This window comes from Trifolium pratense, linkage group LG3 (genome assembly GCF_020283565.1).
Source record: "Trifolium pratense cultivar HEN17-A07 linkage group LG3, ARS_RC_1.1, whole genome shotgun sequence".
In the NCBI taxonomy this organism is placed as follows: domain Eukaryota; kingdom Viridiplantae; phylum Streptophyta; class Magnoliopsida; order Fabales; family Fabaceae; genus Trifolium; species Trifolium pratense.
Window position 1 is genome coordinate 10678230 of NC_060061.1, and position 16554 is coordinate 10694783.

Consider the following 16554-nt stretch of genomic DNA (forward strand, 5'->3'; position numbering starts at 1 on the left):
GAGGGAGCAATAGTCTATACATGCTAATCACATCTTTCTTTGAAAAAGCAACAAAAAAGCTTCAATAAATAAGATGTACTCGAAATAAGGAAGAAAAAATACAAAACTTGATGTCGAATCAAAATGGTGCCTTTAGATAAGATGGAGTACTTATTCTAGTTTAAGATATCTCAACAAGTTTCTCCATTCAAAAATGGGATTTATACTTAACTACTGCTATGCTCCAACCGCAGCAAATTCTATATATTACAGATACAAAGTAATGTAAGTTAAATTCTCCGCTTCAATTGCATATGACTATTTAAATCTTAAAAAAAATGATCAAATCCATTGGTGTTTAATTGCCAAAATGGGCCACAACACAGCCAACCAATTATTCAATGCTCAAAAGCTTGAATTCAACAGCAAAATGCTTGAACGTCACCTACAAGCCATAACTTTTCTCCAATTTCTGAAGCTGGTTGAGGAAGATCCATGTCATCTGCCATAATTAATAATAATCGTTAGAGAAGCACATAATAACAAAGGCAAAAGAAAGAATCAGTGTAAATAGATTAATACCATGACATGAGGAGCAATCCTGACACAGTAGACGGGGAATCCAGTGTAAAATTTGAAGGGTCCTCCTGCTTTGAAGGTTTTGACGGCACAGTCAAGAGAGCCGGTGTATGGATATTTTCCTTCAGCATCAGGTTGCATCTTCTGAATCTGTGTCTTCACATAATCAAATGGCAAACTGCAAGCTGCTGCAAAAAATCCAGATACACTACTTGCACCTGAACAAGAGATTCAGTAGCAAATGTTAAGAATAAACTCTTCATTGTAACATAATAAAAAGGACTTTCACATATGTAGCTTAATTGGTTAACACAATCAACGTGGAACATTACATTTCCACTTAGAAGAAAAACTGTGTTTAATAAAGGAGAAATTTTGATATAAGTGTTAAATTGTACTAGCTTCTGAAATATCAAAGATCAACCATAATCACAACTTGGAACACAAATAATTGAAACACATAAGCATCAGGCAAAGTTCATGAGACAGATTTCAAGAGCACTAATGGAAACAAAAGCATATACCAAAATGGTCAATAACTAAATATGTGGTCTTTTGGGTATATACCATGGATGTTGACAAGATAAAGAACCAGATACAATGTTTTTAAAAAATGAGAATGACAGTTTGATTAACGATAAGTTTTGATTATTTACAACAAAACAAGGTTAAACTTTCCCGGTGTCCTTCATCTTCATGTACCACTTAAATGACACTACATGTATTGTCAATTCAAACAAAAAAAATATGAAAGTAATAAGTTTATTAAATTATCCCTATACTACAAGGACAAAAACTTTAGCAATGCAAACTTAAAAGTAGGGCAGTAAATAAGCCGAGCCAGCTCATGTGCCTACTTAGCTCCATTCAAAGAGAGATGATAATTGAACTTGTTAAATGAACCAAACTGGAGCTTACATACATTCAACTTGTTATCTTGAGAAGGGCCTCTAATAACAATGATGTTTTCACTTTTCGAATATATATATATATATATATATATATATATATATATATATATATATATATATATATATATATATATATATATTAAAATTCAAGTTTACCGTTGGTTTGGTAAATTGTTTTTTGAACTAAATATATGTAAAAAAACGATCTAACCCAAAATTATCCCACTTTGCGTAAAAGACTCTATTAAAACGATTTTGACTTAAAAGCATTTTTCAAAGTTTAAATAATAAGATGACATATTTTAATTTATTGCAATGAGAATATATTCAAACTCAAAGGAAAATCAAAATACAACAAGGAGTTACTTAATGCATGCCATAATACCTACGATATACATGAATCTAGTTTGAGGACAACACATCTACATTAAGGGGGGAGCCAGTTGGGCAATCCCACCAATTAGCTAGTAAATAGATTAGTTAGCCAAAAAGTTAGCCAGAGAGTGAAAGGTCATGTGATATAATGAATAAGGGGAGATTAGGGGATTTCATATTGTGTGTGTTAAAGAAATTTAGGGACAAAGAACTCCATGTTTCTTGAATACATGGAGATTCTACATAGCCACTTTGATTTCAATTCACCCTTTGAGTAACCCTTTCATCCCACTTTAGTTTCCAAAATCTTAAAATTCTACATAGCCACTTAACCCCTTTAGCATAGCAGAGATTAAAATCCAATCTTCAATTCATTTAAGCTGTTCTAATTTATATACTTAAAGTGTCGTTATTGACAACCTAGAGTACATTAGTGCAGCGACTTCAAAATCCCAGTATTTTAGACTCTTGTTAGTTTTAAAAGGATAAACTACATTCTCAAATTATGATAAGGTATGCTGATTGCTAAGAGTAATCCCTTTTTTAATTTCAATATAACACAAACTTCATAAAAATGCACTGATATTCGTCTTCCAAGGGAAACTTGAGGTAATAGATTGTTGAGTTGAGTAAATAGTTGATGAAAGAGTTGAACCACCACACATCAGACAATATAAAGTAGGTCTATGGTCCTAAACAACTAAGAAACAAAACATGCAAAGACTATATCTTCTGGTAAATATAGGCAGATAAAGTAATTGTAGATGAAGATGGTGAGTTAGTGACTCTCCTACTGATAAGTTTGAATAAGTTAATCAGTTATAAAGGAGGTCTATGGAAGTAAAGTGTGTACTTTTGAAACATCAGTGGAATAAAATGTAGTCAACAATAGTAGCAATAAGTTGCAGGCAATCGACACATGCCAATAATTTTGGCAATAAAGTTCAATTAAGAGTAGTCAACAACAATATTAAAATGGTTACTTACCAACCACAGTAGTCATTTCACCTAGACCAACGGTATCCTTGAAGAACTCAACACTTTGATCATAAGATGCAAGCATGCCCATGTTCAATGCCATGGCTCTTACAACAGTAGGTCCAGCACCCTTCCAAAGTGATAGAATCCCTTCATCTGCACCAATACGGTAAAGTGCCTGGAAGGCGTTTGTGTAATTCCGGCGCTGAGCAAGAGGTAAAGTTGCATCAGCCTGCATACGAATGAGTGCCAAATCTGCTGGACTACCAACAGTTGCTCCAATAGCACCAGCAGTCAGCCCACATAGAGCTTTTTGGTAGAGTGGCAAGGGCTTTCCCTCATTAGCTTCAATTGCTTTATTTGTCAAGATTCTAAAAAAATTAAAACAATTAAGACAAAACTGTTAAAACCATAATAGATGCATCGCATAAGCATCACAAAGGACTCCTAAAGCCTCAGAAAGAAAATCAATAAATGTTCCAATTGTATGTGTTTATTCGAAGAAAAACCAATTCAATTGTAGAATATGCTTAAAAACTTTATAACAATTATGTAATGTCTAATGAAAAGAGAAATTCAAAAGCCCCTGCTCTAAGCTAAATCAGCAGCTTCCGAAGAAAGCTCTAAAAGAAATTGCATCATAAAGACATTGTTTACAAAAGTGAATCCAAATCCAGCTGCGACGAATAATGTGATCATAACAACTCACCTAAACGTTCCAAGTCGAGCAGTGGTGTATGTAGCCTGCCTGAGTAACCCAGCTGATAGACCCTGCATAAAGTGATTATTCAGTTTAGACACCACTAGATTCATACCTCAACAAAGAATAAATAACAAAACCAAATCCTAAAATGTCAAATCCATTAACTCAACAAATTCATAAGCCAAATCAACAAACATACAAAATCTCATTCAACTAACAGATCTACAACCAGGTAAGTAAAATGTATTTTAATCTATATCACAGTAATCCCACATTGAAATCATCAACACAAATCTTATCCAGAAAGAACAAGCAATCAAAGATCTGTAGAAAGAAAACCTTATAGAAAGCACCAACACCCTCATTCTTAAGCATATTGCTTGTAACACTTGCAGCAGATCCTTGACCCAGTTGAATCCTAACCTGAACACAATAAAAAAAAAAAAAACCACAGATCTGAGTTTAACCAGAAAAATAAAACAGACCCAGATACCAATTTAGATGAAAAAAGAATCAAAATCAAAACTTTATGAAAAAAACCTTGATCATATCAATGGGTTGAATAACACAGGTAGCGAGCATGCCAGAAGCACCACCATTAACGAAAGGTTTGATGGTTGGCCAGACACCAACAGGAACAGGCTTAGGCTTCTTCTCGTCTCCCATTGTTGATGTTAGTGTTGTGAGATTGAAGAGAGATTAGAGAAGAAAACGAGAGAGAGATTAAGAGCTGAAGAAGAAAACGAATCTAGTAGTATAGTTTTGAGTTTATATATTGTTGTTTTTTGTGGCACAAAGCGAAACCTCACTCTCTCTCTTCTTAACCCAACAAACAAGGAAAGGAAAACAATGAAAAGGAATCGAACTTAATAATTTTAATGTTATTTTTAATTTTGTTGAATTTATTGACCTTACCTTTTCCATATTTTACGAAACTGGTTTTCAGCCAGTAGAATATAAACCCTTTCCTCTTCTTTTTATAAGAACAAATTTAAGGATTAATTGTGGTTTTACGAAACGGGTTGGTTCAGATTAAACTTGCACTTGAGCCGGTTCGGGTAAAATGTAGGTTGGATTGAATTTAATTATCAGGTTGAATGGGTCACTCGTTCTCGTGAATATTCCTAGGCAAGACATGTGATATGATGATGTGGATTCATCTAAAGTGGAGTAATTATTTATATTCTATTAATTAAATTACAAAAATGAATAATTTATGAAATTGAAACAGAAGGTTTTAATGAATTTTCTTGTAATTTTTTTTACTTTTGATCATCTAATATCATGGATTATATGTTACATCATTTTAAATCTATTAAATCATTATTTTTAAGGACAAAAATCTAATGGATGAAGCAAAACTAGGTGATTTTAAAGTAGGGGTCAATTTCATGAGTGTGTGAAAATAGTAGGACTAAAACTACAATTAAGTCCAATTTTAAATTCAGGAAATGATGTCACAGTTTAGACCACAAAGGTATTAAAGTTAAAAAAAAGGCTCGAACCCGAGACTTTTTAAATTCACTTTTCTGAATTTTTGACTTGTTCTTTTGCCATTAAATTTAAAATTTGGAGTAATATGAATCCCCCTCTCGTTTTCCTTTATGAAAAAAAATTGAAATATTATTTATTAAAAAGTTTCTGTCTAACAATCTTAACATTATTAATTAAATTAAAATGTACAAATAAATAACAATATTATAATTTAATTTAACAGTAATAATGTTTGCACCAATGCTAGCTATGCATGGTTGTGGATGTGGTTGTGGTTAAAAGAACATTGATGGCTCGGTCCACTTGGGGCAATGAAGCTGGTTGTGGTGGTGTGTGATGCGTGATGAACCTTTATGAAGTGATTCTCATATGATCATCATTACTCCAAAGGAGCTACACTTTTGGAAGTCCACAGAAAATAAACAATACTAGTAATTTACTAATTTTATAGAGTAAACAACTTATTTTATATTTTTGGAAGAAAAAAAAAAAGAAAGAGTCTGACCCTTAGGTAAATGTCCCATTGTGTTGGGTTGCTTTCCTATGTTGAAAGGAATGAGCTTTAGCTAAATTAATTAAAGGTTGTAGCAAGAGTGAAAAGCAAGCAAGACTTATCAATTATCATGGTGATAGTGGAGTATGGTCCACGCCCATACCATACTAACATGGAAGTGCTAATTAGTAATTACTCATACTTTGCTTGGGAAGGTTAGCAATCCAATTCTTAATATATTTTTTTATACTAAAGCAATACAATATTTAATATACTTTAGCTTCTTTTATATTATTTGATTTGATGAAGTTTATATTGCTCTTACTAAATAAGGAATAAATAAATCTCATAAGAAATGAAATGTGATCAACAAAAGGTGTCAACCTCTATGTTGCTTTACACATAGACCTTATCATAAAAAATTATAAAAATCAATTGTGATGGTTGAATAGTTTAATCAACCTATTGTTATTAGTGATTGCCAATAAATTATTTGTGAATTAAAATGAATGCATGTATCACGCATGGATTTCGATAGTAAAATAAGCAAGACACAAAGGGCATTTTAGAACACAATGAGAAATAAGGTTTGGCATGTTCAATCAATGTTGGTGTTCCACACGAAGATGTGTGATTCCTTGTGTGTCAACTTGTGGAAGTAGTTGGTTTTGGCAGAGGATATAAATCTTGTGGAAGCTTAAGCATTGCCCCACAATCCCAATTCTTAAAGTACGAATCTCTCCCTTTGGATTTGCCAACCAATGGCGATTATTACATTAAACGTATGTGTCCTTCAATGAATTTTGATTTGTTTGTATCTGAATTATTTTGATTTTTTTAACAGGGACAAAAACAAAAAGTTTTTAAACAGGTTATGATATGATGGTTTAAGATAATAAAAATTGTCTGTCAAAAGAAAAAAGATAATAAAAACTGTATTATTTTAAAGCAACATAAATCTCAAGGGAAACAATTTATACACAATTTTCATACCACATGCAATTTCAAATTTTGATCCAACACAGCACACTGAAAGGCATGGCAACTTACCTGTTGGTGAGTCAGGAAGGTTAGGTCAACAACATGCTTCTAGATTTAAATAATCTTGATATATATCTTTAGTTTTATATAGTTGATCATTATTGTAATTTAGAATTGCTACGCCATGAGGGCCATGTGACATTCTTGAAAAAACAATTATGAACGCGAATACAAGGCCTTGTCATCTATCCATGCAGGCTTCTTTGCATTGTAATAGAAAAATGCAATCATCTGAACCAGCTCGTCCGCAGTTCTGAGTTCTGCAAAGATACAAGTAACAGTGCATCATTATGAGAGCAGAACCTATAGACCAAGAGAGTGTGTGTCCCTTGATACCAAAACCAAACAAAAACTATGTTTCTGGTACACATTGAGAGTGTGAAGAGAATGAAAAACAATCTCACCTTTCTCCCTGTACACCATATTATTGCCCCGTAAAAACAAAATTTGAGGACATTCTCGAACTTTGAGGGCATAAGCCAAGTCTTTCTCAATGTTAATGTCTATCTTAATCGCCTACAAATAGGAAATTCAAACTCGAGGTTTTAAAATGGCAAGGTAGTAACCACTTGTAACACTTGAATACTGACTGATAAAGAACAGAAAAGACAAATCTAACTAGTGAGTGATCAGAAGGTAAAGGTTTGTAGTGATGAAAAGCAAACATATCATTTTTTCATTTCAGGTAATATGTAATAGATGAAAAATGCAGTTTTAGTACACTGAAAAGAAATTGAACATACCCGAGGAGGTAAGTGATCTTTAGCCCTCCAGAACACCTTTACTGCTTTCTCCAGCTCTTTCAAATTTTTCCAGTTATCAGTTGCCCTGTGGAATATCAAAATCAAGCACCCAAGGCCACATTTAGCATTGAGTTGTTGAAGAGTCTACGTATGTAAGAGCACCACAAGCAACAACAAACGAACTAGAACACCAAATCTCTATCTAAAACCTTAAGGCATCCAGTATATGAGTTACCTCTTTTATATATCTTTCATTTAGTCCAATTCTACCAAATGTGATACTAACTATTCACATTATAATTCCAACATAAGAAACTAAGAATTATTTAAAATTCATATCGACAAGTCATTATAATAATGTGAGCATTTCATATATTTCAAACTTTAAAAGTAAAAAAGATATATAACTAAAACAATTGATACATAAATTTGTTCCTAATAAACTTGTTTATGCATTCCTACATTCAACCAGGTGTTTCTTTTTGCTTTATAATACCTTCGAGTAAATGACAAACATCTATTGGGAACAATTGACATCTTAAAAGCAAATAGTAAATCATCGGCAGCACAAAGTATATTGAAATTTTGGATTTTCATTATACAGAAGAATCAATTTCATGGAAGCACATTAAGACATAAGACATTATACTGATTAGTCGAGTTGCATGGACGCATTTAAGACTTAGTAGGTACCTGTTATAGCGTTCAAAGACAAGAACAATTAAAGGGCTGGGATGAAAAGCAAAACTTTCCCACTCCAAACAATTGATCTCCTGCACCCAATTATCATCAATCTCCCCTTCCCAGTCAATTTCAACACCATCTTCTCCCACAACATTCTTTATTGGATGCTTCTCAAAATACTCTGAAGCTCTAGTTCCCCACCCAACATCCGCATCCAATGGCCAGCTCTCACTTTCTTCCTCAATTACACCCTTCTTTCCTCCATCATTTTCATCTTCCTCCTCCTCCTCCTCATCATCATCTTCATCGTCGCTTTCTTTTGATTTAGACTCGTCATGTACACTGTCCTTCATTATATCCTTATGATTCTTCAAAGCATCCGCATTTTGTTGCCGAATTGCATCGAATGTGGTCTGGAGTCTGTTACGTATAAAATCTTCAACTTTCATTGCCTCACTTTTACGACCGCGCCTCGGCTTCCTTGGAATAATTGTCGGGAAGTTATCCTCAGATTTTCCATCACCCTTATTAATGGATACATCATCTTCATGTTGGGAACTTTTCCCCTTATTTCCCCCTCTTAATTTGGAGGTAGAATTGTTTTCCGGTTCAGGTTTCGAACTAGAGTTAGTTGAAACAGAACATGATATTGATATAGGCTTTACAATTCGATGGGTAGATTTAGTTGAATAAGAAAAGAACCGTGAATGAGAAAAAGATTGAAAATTTGTATCAAGTTTTGTAGCATGAAAAGGTGAGAAGCTTCCGGGCACAATAGCTGTTTGAAGAATTAGCATTTTGGTATTGTATATAGTTGGGTTATTTTAACAAACAGTTGGTGTTCAAAAACACGCGGGAACACAAATTGTCACTGAACTAAATAAATAAACGAAACACTTACTTCAATTCGGGTTTCAAAGATGGAAACAGAAGATACTGAGAAGGAAGCAATTAATATAGTTACTTCAATTCGGGTTGTAACGACGGTAGTTGTGTGTGACTGCTTGAACGTACTACTTGCCTTTTTCAGTTTTCCCCCTCTTTATTTTCTGATAATCATGCTATGCTACTCATACTCAGCTTCTTGTGGCTGCTTATTGGGCCAACTCCTATGTACCAGATCTTTTATTGGGCCTTTCATTTTGGAAGTTACACTACTTTGGAGTTTTTTTTTCCGCGCCCCCCACTATTTCTCATGCGCCCTAGAAAATGACCAAAATACCCGTCGCTACTTAAATAACAAACTCAGTTCACAGGTTACATTTTTGCACCCGTCACGCACCCAGGATGAAATAACACATTGGTTTGAAAAAACTATCGTTCGCTACGTCTAGCTAACTCAATGCACTGGACAGTTTGTGACTTTGTGTGGTCTAAAATGCACTAGAACTTGTATAAATAAACAAGTGTGGTTCATTTTTCATTCACAACTCAGAAAAATGAATATTTTCTCATTCCAAAAGAACACTCACCTAACTGCAGTCTACTACAACAACGGAACACTGAATCTTTTCGGGAACCATTTCAATGTTTAAGTTGGCTGATCTCACGCACTAACCAGGCCAACTCAACGATGTCGCGGTGCCAGAAGGGTGGCCAGTATTGAGTACATTTTTGAATAATTTATGTCATCTAAAAAGAGTTCCAATACTTCTTTGAGCATCATGTCAAAGTGGATTTGATGTAACTTTTGCAAATGCCCAAAAAATGCAAAATTCAACTGCACTACAAACAGCATGAGTCCCTTCTAAAACACTGTTTATAACATTTATGAAGGGCTGTAACTTGTTATTCTACAATTAGTTTTTTTTTCCATGATATTTATTTATACAATTTATTATTCATACACCCATCACTAGTGTCACTGATTTTCATAGCTTTGCTTACATGCCTAGGAGTAGGACTTCACCCGGCAAAACTATATTCTATAGACCAAATGAAATCTTCAAGCTTCCAGGTCAAAAGATTGACTGTCTTGTTCATCCCTCACTATGTATCCACATTAAGAGGATTGAGCATTGGTGTCTGTCCTACTAGTATGCCTGAGAATTAGTGGTCACTAAAGTCTGCTCTGAACCGATAGTTCACGCTTCATTTGATCCCTCATTACCCTCCTCAAGATTTTGTTGGAAGATGTTCGAGGAAACTCCGGAACTATTTTAACGACACTTACCTGTAATAATGTAATGAAAAGATTTGTTCTGTGTGTCAGTTACATAGGTTTAATCATAAATCAGGTCAGTTTTCACTTTTCAAAAAGTAAATAAGCTGCAAACAATTCATAATTGTTCAAATTCAACCAAAGGGTCAGACCTTAAACAAAGGATTGAGGTTGCTTTGAATAGCTTTAGAAAATTTCATCCTTAGAGTTTCTGCATTTGAATTGTATCCTTTCTTTAGAACTACAAATACAACCAGTTGTTCTGGCCCCCTATTTTCAGTTGCAACACCGACTGCAGCTGTCTCCAAAATACACTCATCAGCTCTGTCACAGACTCGCTCAATTTCAATTGAACTTGTCTGCATATCAGCAACATAAAATTCTAAGTATGAATAACATTATCCAGTCGAAAGAGTAATGTTTAATGTTAAGTTAAAAATTCATTAATCCATATAAAGAACGAAATACACACATGTTCTCTTTTTTCCATTTTTTCTTTAATCATCCAAGTATATTATGATTATTCTCCTACGATCTCATTGGTTGATAACTTTGACTACTCAGATTCAATGACAGTGACAACGACATTCATAGTAGTTTTCTTATTCAGGGTTCTCCCTGAAAGAGTGATACCTTTATTCCACCGAGATTCATGGTGTCATCAGCCCTCCCTTGTACAATGATATAACCACCGACCATTCTCTTGATGATGTCTCCATGTCTCCTAAGAACCTGCTAATACACATATCAAGATAGACATGACAAGTTAATGAGTTATTATTATAGCAGTAATAGCAGAATGATAGTAGTTAGAAATTAGAATTACAAATTTAGTCCATGCAATTTACAATAAAGGGATTGTTTGAAAATCCTTAGTGTATATGTTACTGATATACAGTACATTTGGACATTGATAACCAACAATCAAACATCCAAAGTTCATAATTTTCTCAATGCGTAATTTGGTATTTGCACATAAAAACATGTGCTTGTGAAGCAGGTCCTTAGAAGCCTTTTAGGACACTGATGAGAATATATGTTTCCCTTCATGAATGAAAGAACTAATATGTCAAAGTAGTTGTATCTAAATGTGAAAAATCATTCTAAGCATATTAATTGAAGAAGTTACCTTTCCTTTATATATGGGCATTCCCTTAAAGTAAACATCGTCATGGTTGGCATTCAGCAATCTATCAGATGCTCCGAGAGAGAGAGGTAACAAACCCACTTCACCAACACAAGGAACATTTTCTGGCTGTCATATTGGTCAAAGAGATCAAATAAATCAGGAAACCTATATATAAATTGTCTAACCCAAAGATAGTATACTAATATGGAGAAAATGATAAAAGTTTATTGGGTAATTTGGGGATGAAGCAAACAACCAATTTGCAACAATGTGAAATTTCTAAAGAATTATAGAGCGCAAGAAGGACTGGAAGTTACAGGAAAAATTGACGAACCAAGGGTTAGCATAAAAACTAGACCAATACAGAAACAAGTATGGAAAATGATTCATGTGGAATATTCAAATTGATGGCCATTATGAATTATGGATCATAGATTTTGAGACTATGGTATCTGATTAGCCATTATCAATCCAACATTCTTGGTAGAACTAACACTTCTGATTGAAGGTGCGTTTGGTGTTCAACATGTGTCGGTGTACACCGGCACGACTCCGACACATGTGATAACATTCAATTAATTCATTTTTTGAAATTAGTATATGTGTCGATGTGTCAATGTCGTGTCCAATGTCCGTGTCAGTACTTCATAGCTAACATATTCTTTTTGTTCCCTAGTCCAGAAGATGAAGTAAGCAAACATCCATCACCTTTGCCACAACAAAATAATACCGATGTATTGACACAATGTGATGTGGTGAGAAGCGGAAGACTGGCAACACAATTAAATAAAATATGACCAAAGAATATAAATTATCCAGAAAAAGTTCTTACATAAGGAACTCCATTTTCGTCAAGAATGACAATGCCAGTTGTCATTGATGCTGTGCTGAATGCTCCAAAAGCTTGAGGCTGCAAGGGGCTTCCTGCAATGTAGCTGGACGCAAGCTCAGTTCCTCCACATAATTCAATGATTGGATTGTAATAAGATCTTGAAGAAAGCCATAGATCATCATCAACATTTGATGTTTCTCCAGTGGAACAAAATAATCTGCATACAAGAGCAGTTTAGTTCATTTTTCTTAGTAGCTATTTTATTCTTTACACTTCTAATAGATATTACTTTATCTTTGTCCAATCCAAGCCCTCCATGCATCGAGTACTCTTCCAAGATTTCACTAAGCTTGGAACGGTTCCCAAAATGGTAACACCTGCATCCTGAACGATCATAGTACAATGAATAAAGTTGTGCCTTGGTGTGATGTATTTGTTGAGAAGGAAAAGAGATGATAGGCATGTAATAGAATCTGTGTTTAAATTATAATCCGAGAATGCTATATATACACGGAGTGTCACTAATACATTTGATGTACTTGGAAGACTCACCTGAACAAACTTCCCAAAACCACGGCCTTGAGGAGATCCATGGTACAAAGCAAGAGTAGCACCATTTAGAAAGCAATGATATAATAAAGTAGGTCCTATCACCCATCCTAAATTTGTAGGCCAGCAATAGACATCTCCAACTTGAACATCAATCGCAGCCCATCCATCAGCAGCACTTCGTATTGGGGCGAGTTGAGTCCAAGGAATAGCTTTTGGATCTCCTGATAAAGACAAATAACCAGAAAATCATTATAATGGTGATCTCTACCTGAGAGATGTTATGAGAGAACTTTACCTGTTGTTCCAGATGAGAATAGTATATTAGTGACAGAATCGATTGATTGATATACTGGAGAATAATGATCCGATCTGCAAAGATTCGGGTGTTAAGGTCAGACTAAACAAAACTTACAAAAAAGAAACCGTGAAATTTCTCAAACTCTCTTTTGTAGCCCATTTTTAGGATATTTTGCAAGGACTATTAGGATGTAAAAGTGACCACTGACCACTTAATTGAATTAAGTTATTGTCTAATGAATGCATTGCAATATGCACTACCTGGAGCTCTGACTTCCAGAGGAGAGAAAATCTTTCCATGACAAGTCTTGTTCCCTTAATTTTACAGCTACATCATCACCTATCACAGGGAGCACGATAACTTTACATGCAGCTGCCTCAATGACTCGACTGCAAAGACAAATATGCAGAATGAGGTCTCTAGCGATCTACGGGCTTAAAGAACTTAGTAAATCCATCTAACAACCAGTCAAACATGAGTAATATCAAGCTCAAGTAAGGACTGTAAAGTACTCTGAGAGAAGAAATCAATTAAGTATTTTCTAGATCAGCATCTAGAATTTAAACATTAAATCCCTACACAACCTAACGATAACATATGCTGAATTTCCAATTGTACCAAGTTAGAAAAGTTAAGGCTAATATAAGAAATAAATTTTATTTGCACTTAAAATGCCAACTATTTTTAAATAGACAAACCAGATTAAGGCATCATAACCATGCCCCAGGCCCAGTGAATTTTTTTACCTGTACAACGGGATTTTCCTGCCACCTCCTGATATGAAATCCTGAAAACAAAAAGCCAAGTGAAATACAATTTTAGTTTGTTAAAAAAATGGAAGTTGATAGAAACCCACTCTAATATCAAAGAAAACTGGGAATTAACCCAGAGATTGCAGAAACTGAAATAGGGCACTATAGTCCCAGTTTTCTTGCCGCATTCTTGCTTGTTTTTCCTCTCCCACTCTCTCTACTTTAAATACTCTAATTACAGCAAAAGCCCTTTCCCACTCTAGTAAGTGGATTCATCCACATGGATTTAACAATCCTATTTTTATTCTGTAGAAAACAAAATTTTTAGAAAGGCCGTTTAGATTAAGGTGTTTCTTAGGAGCTTCTCTCAGAGTTGAACTAATGTTTCCTTCAAGTTAATGACATGTTCAATTCTGCTCTCCTAGCTAGATGTCATCAAAATTTCATTCATTCACAGTCCAAATTGTTTAATTTCCCAAGTACTGTTTTGGATGCTAAATCAGTAGCATTATGGTTGTTAAATTCACCATTTTGCTTGCAATTGCAATTCATACTTGCTATGACATACATGCATTAGGATTTCAACCAATCTACTTTTCTACCTCCTTACTCCTTACTCCTTTTTAAAACCCTAAACCTTTCCGGAGCTTGCAATGCACCATTCGCAAAAGCCTAGATAGTGTAAACAAGATCAAAAAGACCAGAAGTTTGCTGAAATTGATACTTATAGCTGGATGGGATAGTGTCCTCATAAAAAGGGCAAGACATAAAAAATAAGTATTCCAAAGAAGCTCTCCAAGAATTAGAGATCATGCACATTGACCATATCTGCAGTTTTTTGGCAGTTCTAACTATTGAATACTATTATCATATATACACACATAAATTGGTAACTAAACAACAAAGACAAGTCCAACTATTGAACATTTTCACTTCCATCAACAGTGTCATTAGAGTTAAAGTCATAAACATAGTTCCAAATTTAGAATCTTACCTGTGTGAAAATGCCCTTTGCATTAGAAACACGGAGACGAGTTGCAATTTCTTTTGGTGCAAAGCTATCAGCTATTGACACCACAGCACATCCTGCTAAAACAATGGCGAGATATATAATCACAGCATTGACTGTCATTTGGGTGTCAATTGCAATTGCATCACCCTTTGAGAAATTGGCATCTATTGCATTCGCCACCAACCTGAAAATAACATGGCAAACACAATAAGAATACCAAAAGGGTGAGGAGAGACATGAGAGTGAGACATAAGAGGTGACATACATGACTTGCTGTCTAAGTTGTTTGAGAGTGATACGATTAACCTCAGAATCATCAGAACCTTCCTCCCTCCAAACGATGGCTATGCTGTCGTCTTGTTTGTTAGGGTGGGAGCTGGGTTGCAAACAACAATCAGCAATATTGAGGACAGAACCAGGAAGCCAGGTTCCGCCATTTTTCGAAGGGTCGGATGTATCTAAAATGCAATTTGGAGATTGAGCAAAGGAAATAGAAAGTTCGTTGAGAACAAGAGACCAGTACACCTGCAGTACAATGCAATACAAACACAATAGATGTTGAAATTACATTACAGAAATACTAGAATGAAAATGTATAAAATGAAATGAGAAGTAAGTTGTATTGTAGTTGCCTGAGGGTGTTGAACAGAGAAGTTATGAAAAAGTGGAAAACTAGTAATAGGATCCTTGTAGGAGGATGGTCCTAAAATCCGAGAAGCGTGAATTTCCATGAAACGACCCAAATTGGTGCGTCTTGCTTGCTCTCTAAATGTGGAAACCAACAATAAATAAATAAATAATAAATAGAATTGAAAACGAATACAAGTAACAAGCATACTAATCTTTATAATAATATAGACCAGATACATTACTTATTCAATAGCGTAATGAGTGATCAGAGAGAGTATAATAATATAGACCAAATACATTAATTATTCAATCAGCTTAACGAGTGATCAGAGGGAGTATGTAATGATACACTTACAGAGAAGGGAACCAATAAAGAGGGGGAGAAGAAGATGATTGATGATCGGAATAGACGGTATAATAGAGAAGCTGATGAAGAGGATGAGGGTATGATGGTTTGAGGACTCTGCGGCTGACGAGGTGGTGCCATGTGTCAGTGGAGGAGAGTGAATGTGAGATTGGGAGTGAGAGTAGAAGAAGTTCCTTCAATTCATTGGCTTCAGCTGGTGATAAACCAGCCTTGACAAAGTCGTTGACTCCCAACTCCTTTATGCTCTTTTTACCCATCTCTCTCTCTCTCTCTCTCTCTCTCTCTCTCTCTCTCTCTCTCTCTCTCTCTCAGCTTCAAACTACAAGCAAGCAAGCATCAATGATGGTTTGAATGTTGTTTGTTGTGGCGGGCGAAGAAACGGTGGTAGTTATAGACTGGTAGTTATAGTTGTGGACTTTGACTCACTCGTTGATCCCCATCCTCACTACCCACCTAACAGATTGGGAGTAGGTACTAGGTGGGATTTGCATCTTTCAAAGTTCATGTTTCTCGCATATGTTTGGATTAGTGAGGGTTGGGTGTGTTGAAGAAGAATTTTTAAAGACTTTATTTATTTTTATTTTTTTATTGCCAAAATGCATTTTTTTTCCTCTAGATTTTATGGCGATTTTGACCCAAGTTTTAAAATAATACTTTTAATCTCATAAAAAATATATATAATACTTTTGATTTTTTTTTTTCGGTGCGGGGTTTCGAACCGAGTTTCTCTAAATTGTACAATCAAGTAACCTCTCGAGAAAAAGGCAATACTTTTGATCTTTTAACTTCATTTCAATTATAAAAGATGTCCTTTAATTTTTACTTAATTAATATTTATTTG

General features: G+C 34.7%; 3 protein-coding genes across 4 annotated transcripts; all 3 read right to left on the minus strand.

Moving 5' to 3' along the window:
- Positions 1-60: 60 nt before the first annotated feature.
- On the minus strand, positions 61-4468 carry LOC123914145 (mitochondrial dicarboxylate/tricarboxylate transporter DTC). Its single transcript, XM_045965161.1, has 6 exons — positions 4066-4468; positions 3865-3948; positions 3532-3593; positions 2832-3193; positions 562-776; positions 61-481 (listed from the first exon to the last, which is right to left on the minus strand). Exons 1-6 carry the CDS (start codon positions 4189-4191, stop codon positions 425-427), a joined length of 906 nt encoding a protein of 301 aa, XP_045821117.1. The 5' UTR covers positions 4192-4468; the 3' UTR covers positions 61-424.
- A 1953-nt stretch (positions 4469-6421) lies between these two features.
- LOC123914147 (thioredoxin-like fold domain-containing protein MRL7, chloroplastic) lies at positions 6422-9052 on the minus strand. The gene is made up of 4 exons (XM_045965164.1): positions 7990-9052; positions 7297-7381; positions 6958-7069; positions 6422-6813 (listed from the first exon to the last, which is right to left on the minus strand). Exons 1-4 carry the CDS (start codon positions 8775-8777, stop codon positions 6710-6712), a joined length of 1089 nt encoding a protein of 362 aa, XP_045821120.1. The 5' UTR covers positions 8778-9052; the 3' UTR covers positions 6422-6709.
- A 673-nt stretch (positions 9053-9725) lies between these two features.
- Positions 9726-16327, minus strand: LOC123914146 (probable CoA ligase CCL12). Of its 2 annotated transcripts, XM_045965163.1 has the most exons (15): positions 16024-16244; positions 15702-15985; positions 15349-15481; positions 14982-15241; positions 14699-14900; positions 13699-13739; positions 13213-13341; positions 12950-13023; positions 12655-12875; positions 12392-12486; positions 12103-12319; positions 11271-11396; positions 10775-10873; positions 10294-10500; positions 9726-10153 (listed from the first exon to the last, which is right to left on the minus strand). In XM_045965163.1, exons 2-15 carry the CDS (start codon positions 15968-15970, stop codon positions 10040-10042), a joined length of 2187 nt encoding a protein of 728 aa, XP_045821119.1. In that variant the 5' UTR covers positions 15971-15985; positions 16024-16244; the 3' UTR covers positions 9726-10039. The 2 variants fall into 2 exon arrangements, with proteins under 2 accessions (XP_045821119.1, XP_045821118.1); XM_045965162.1 differs by having other exon boundaries at positions 15702-16327.
- Between the last annotated feature and the right edge of the window lie 227 nt (positions 16328-16554).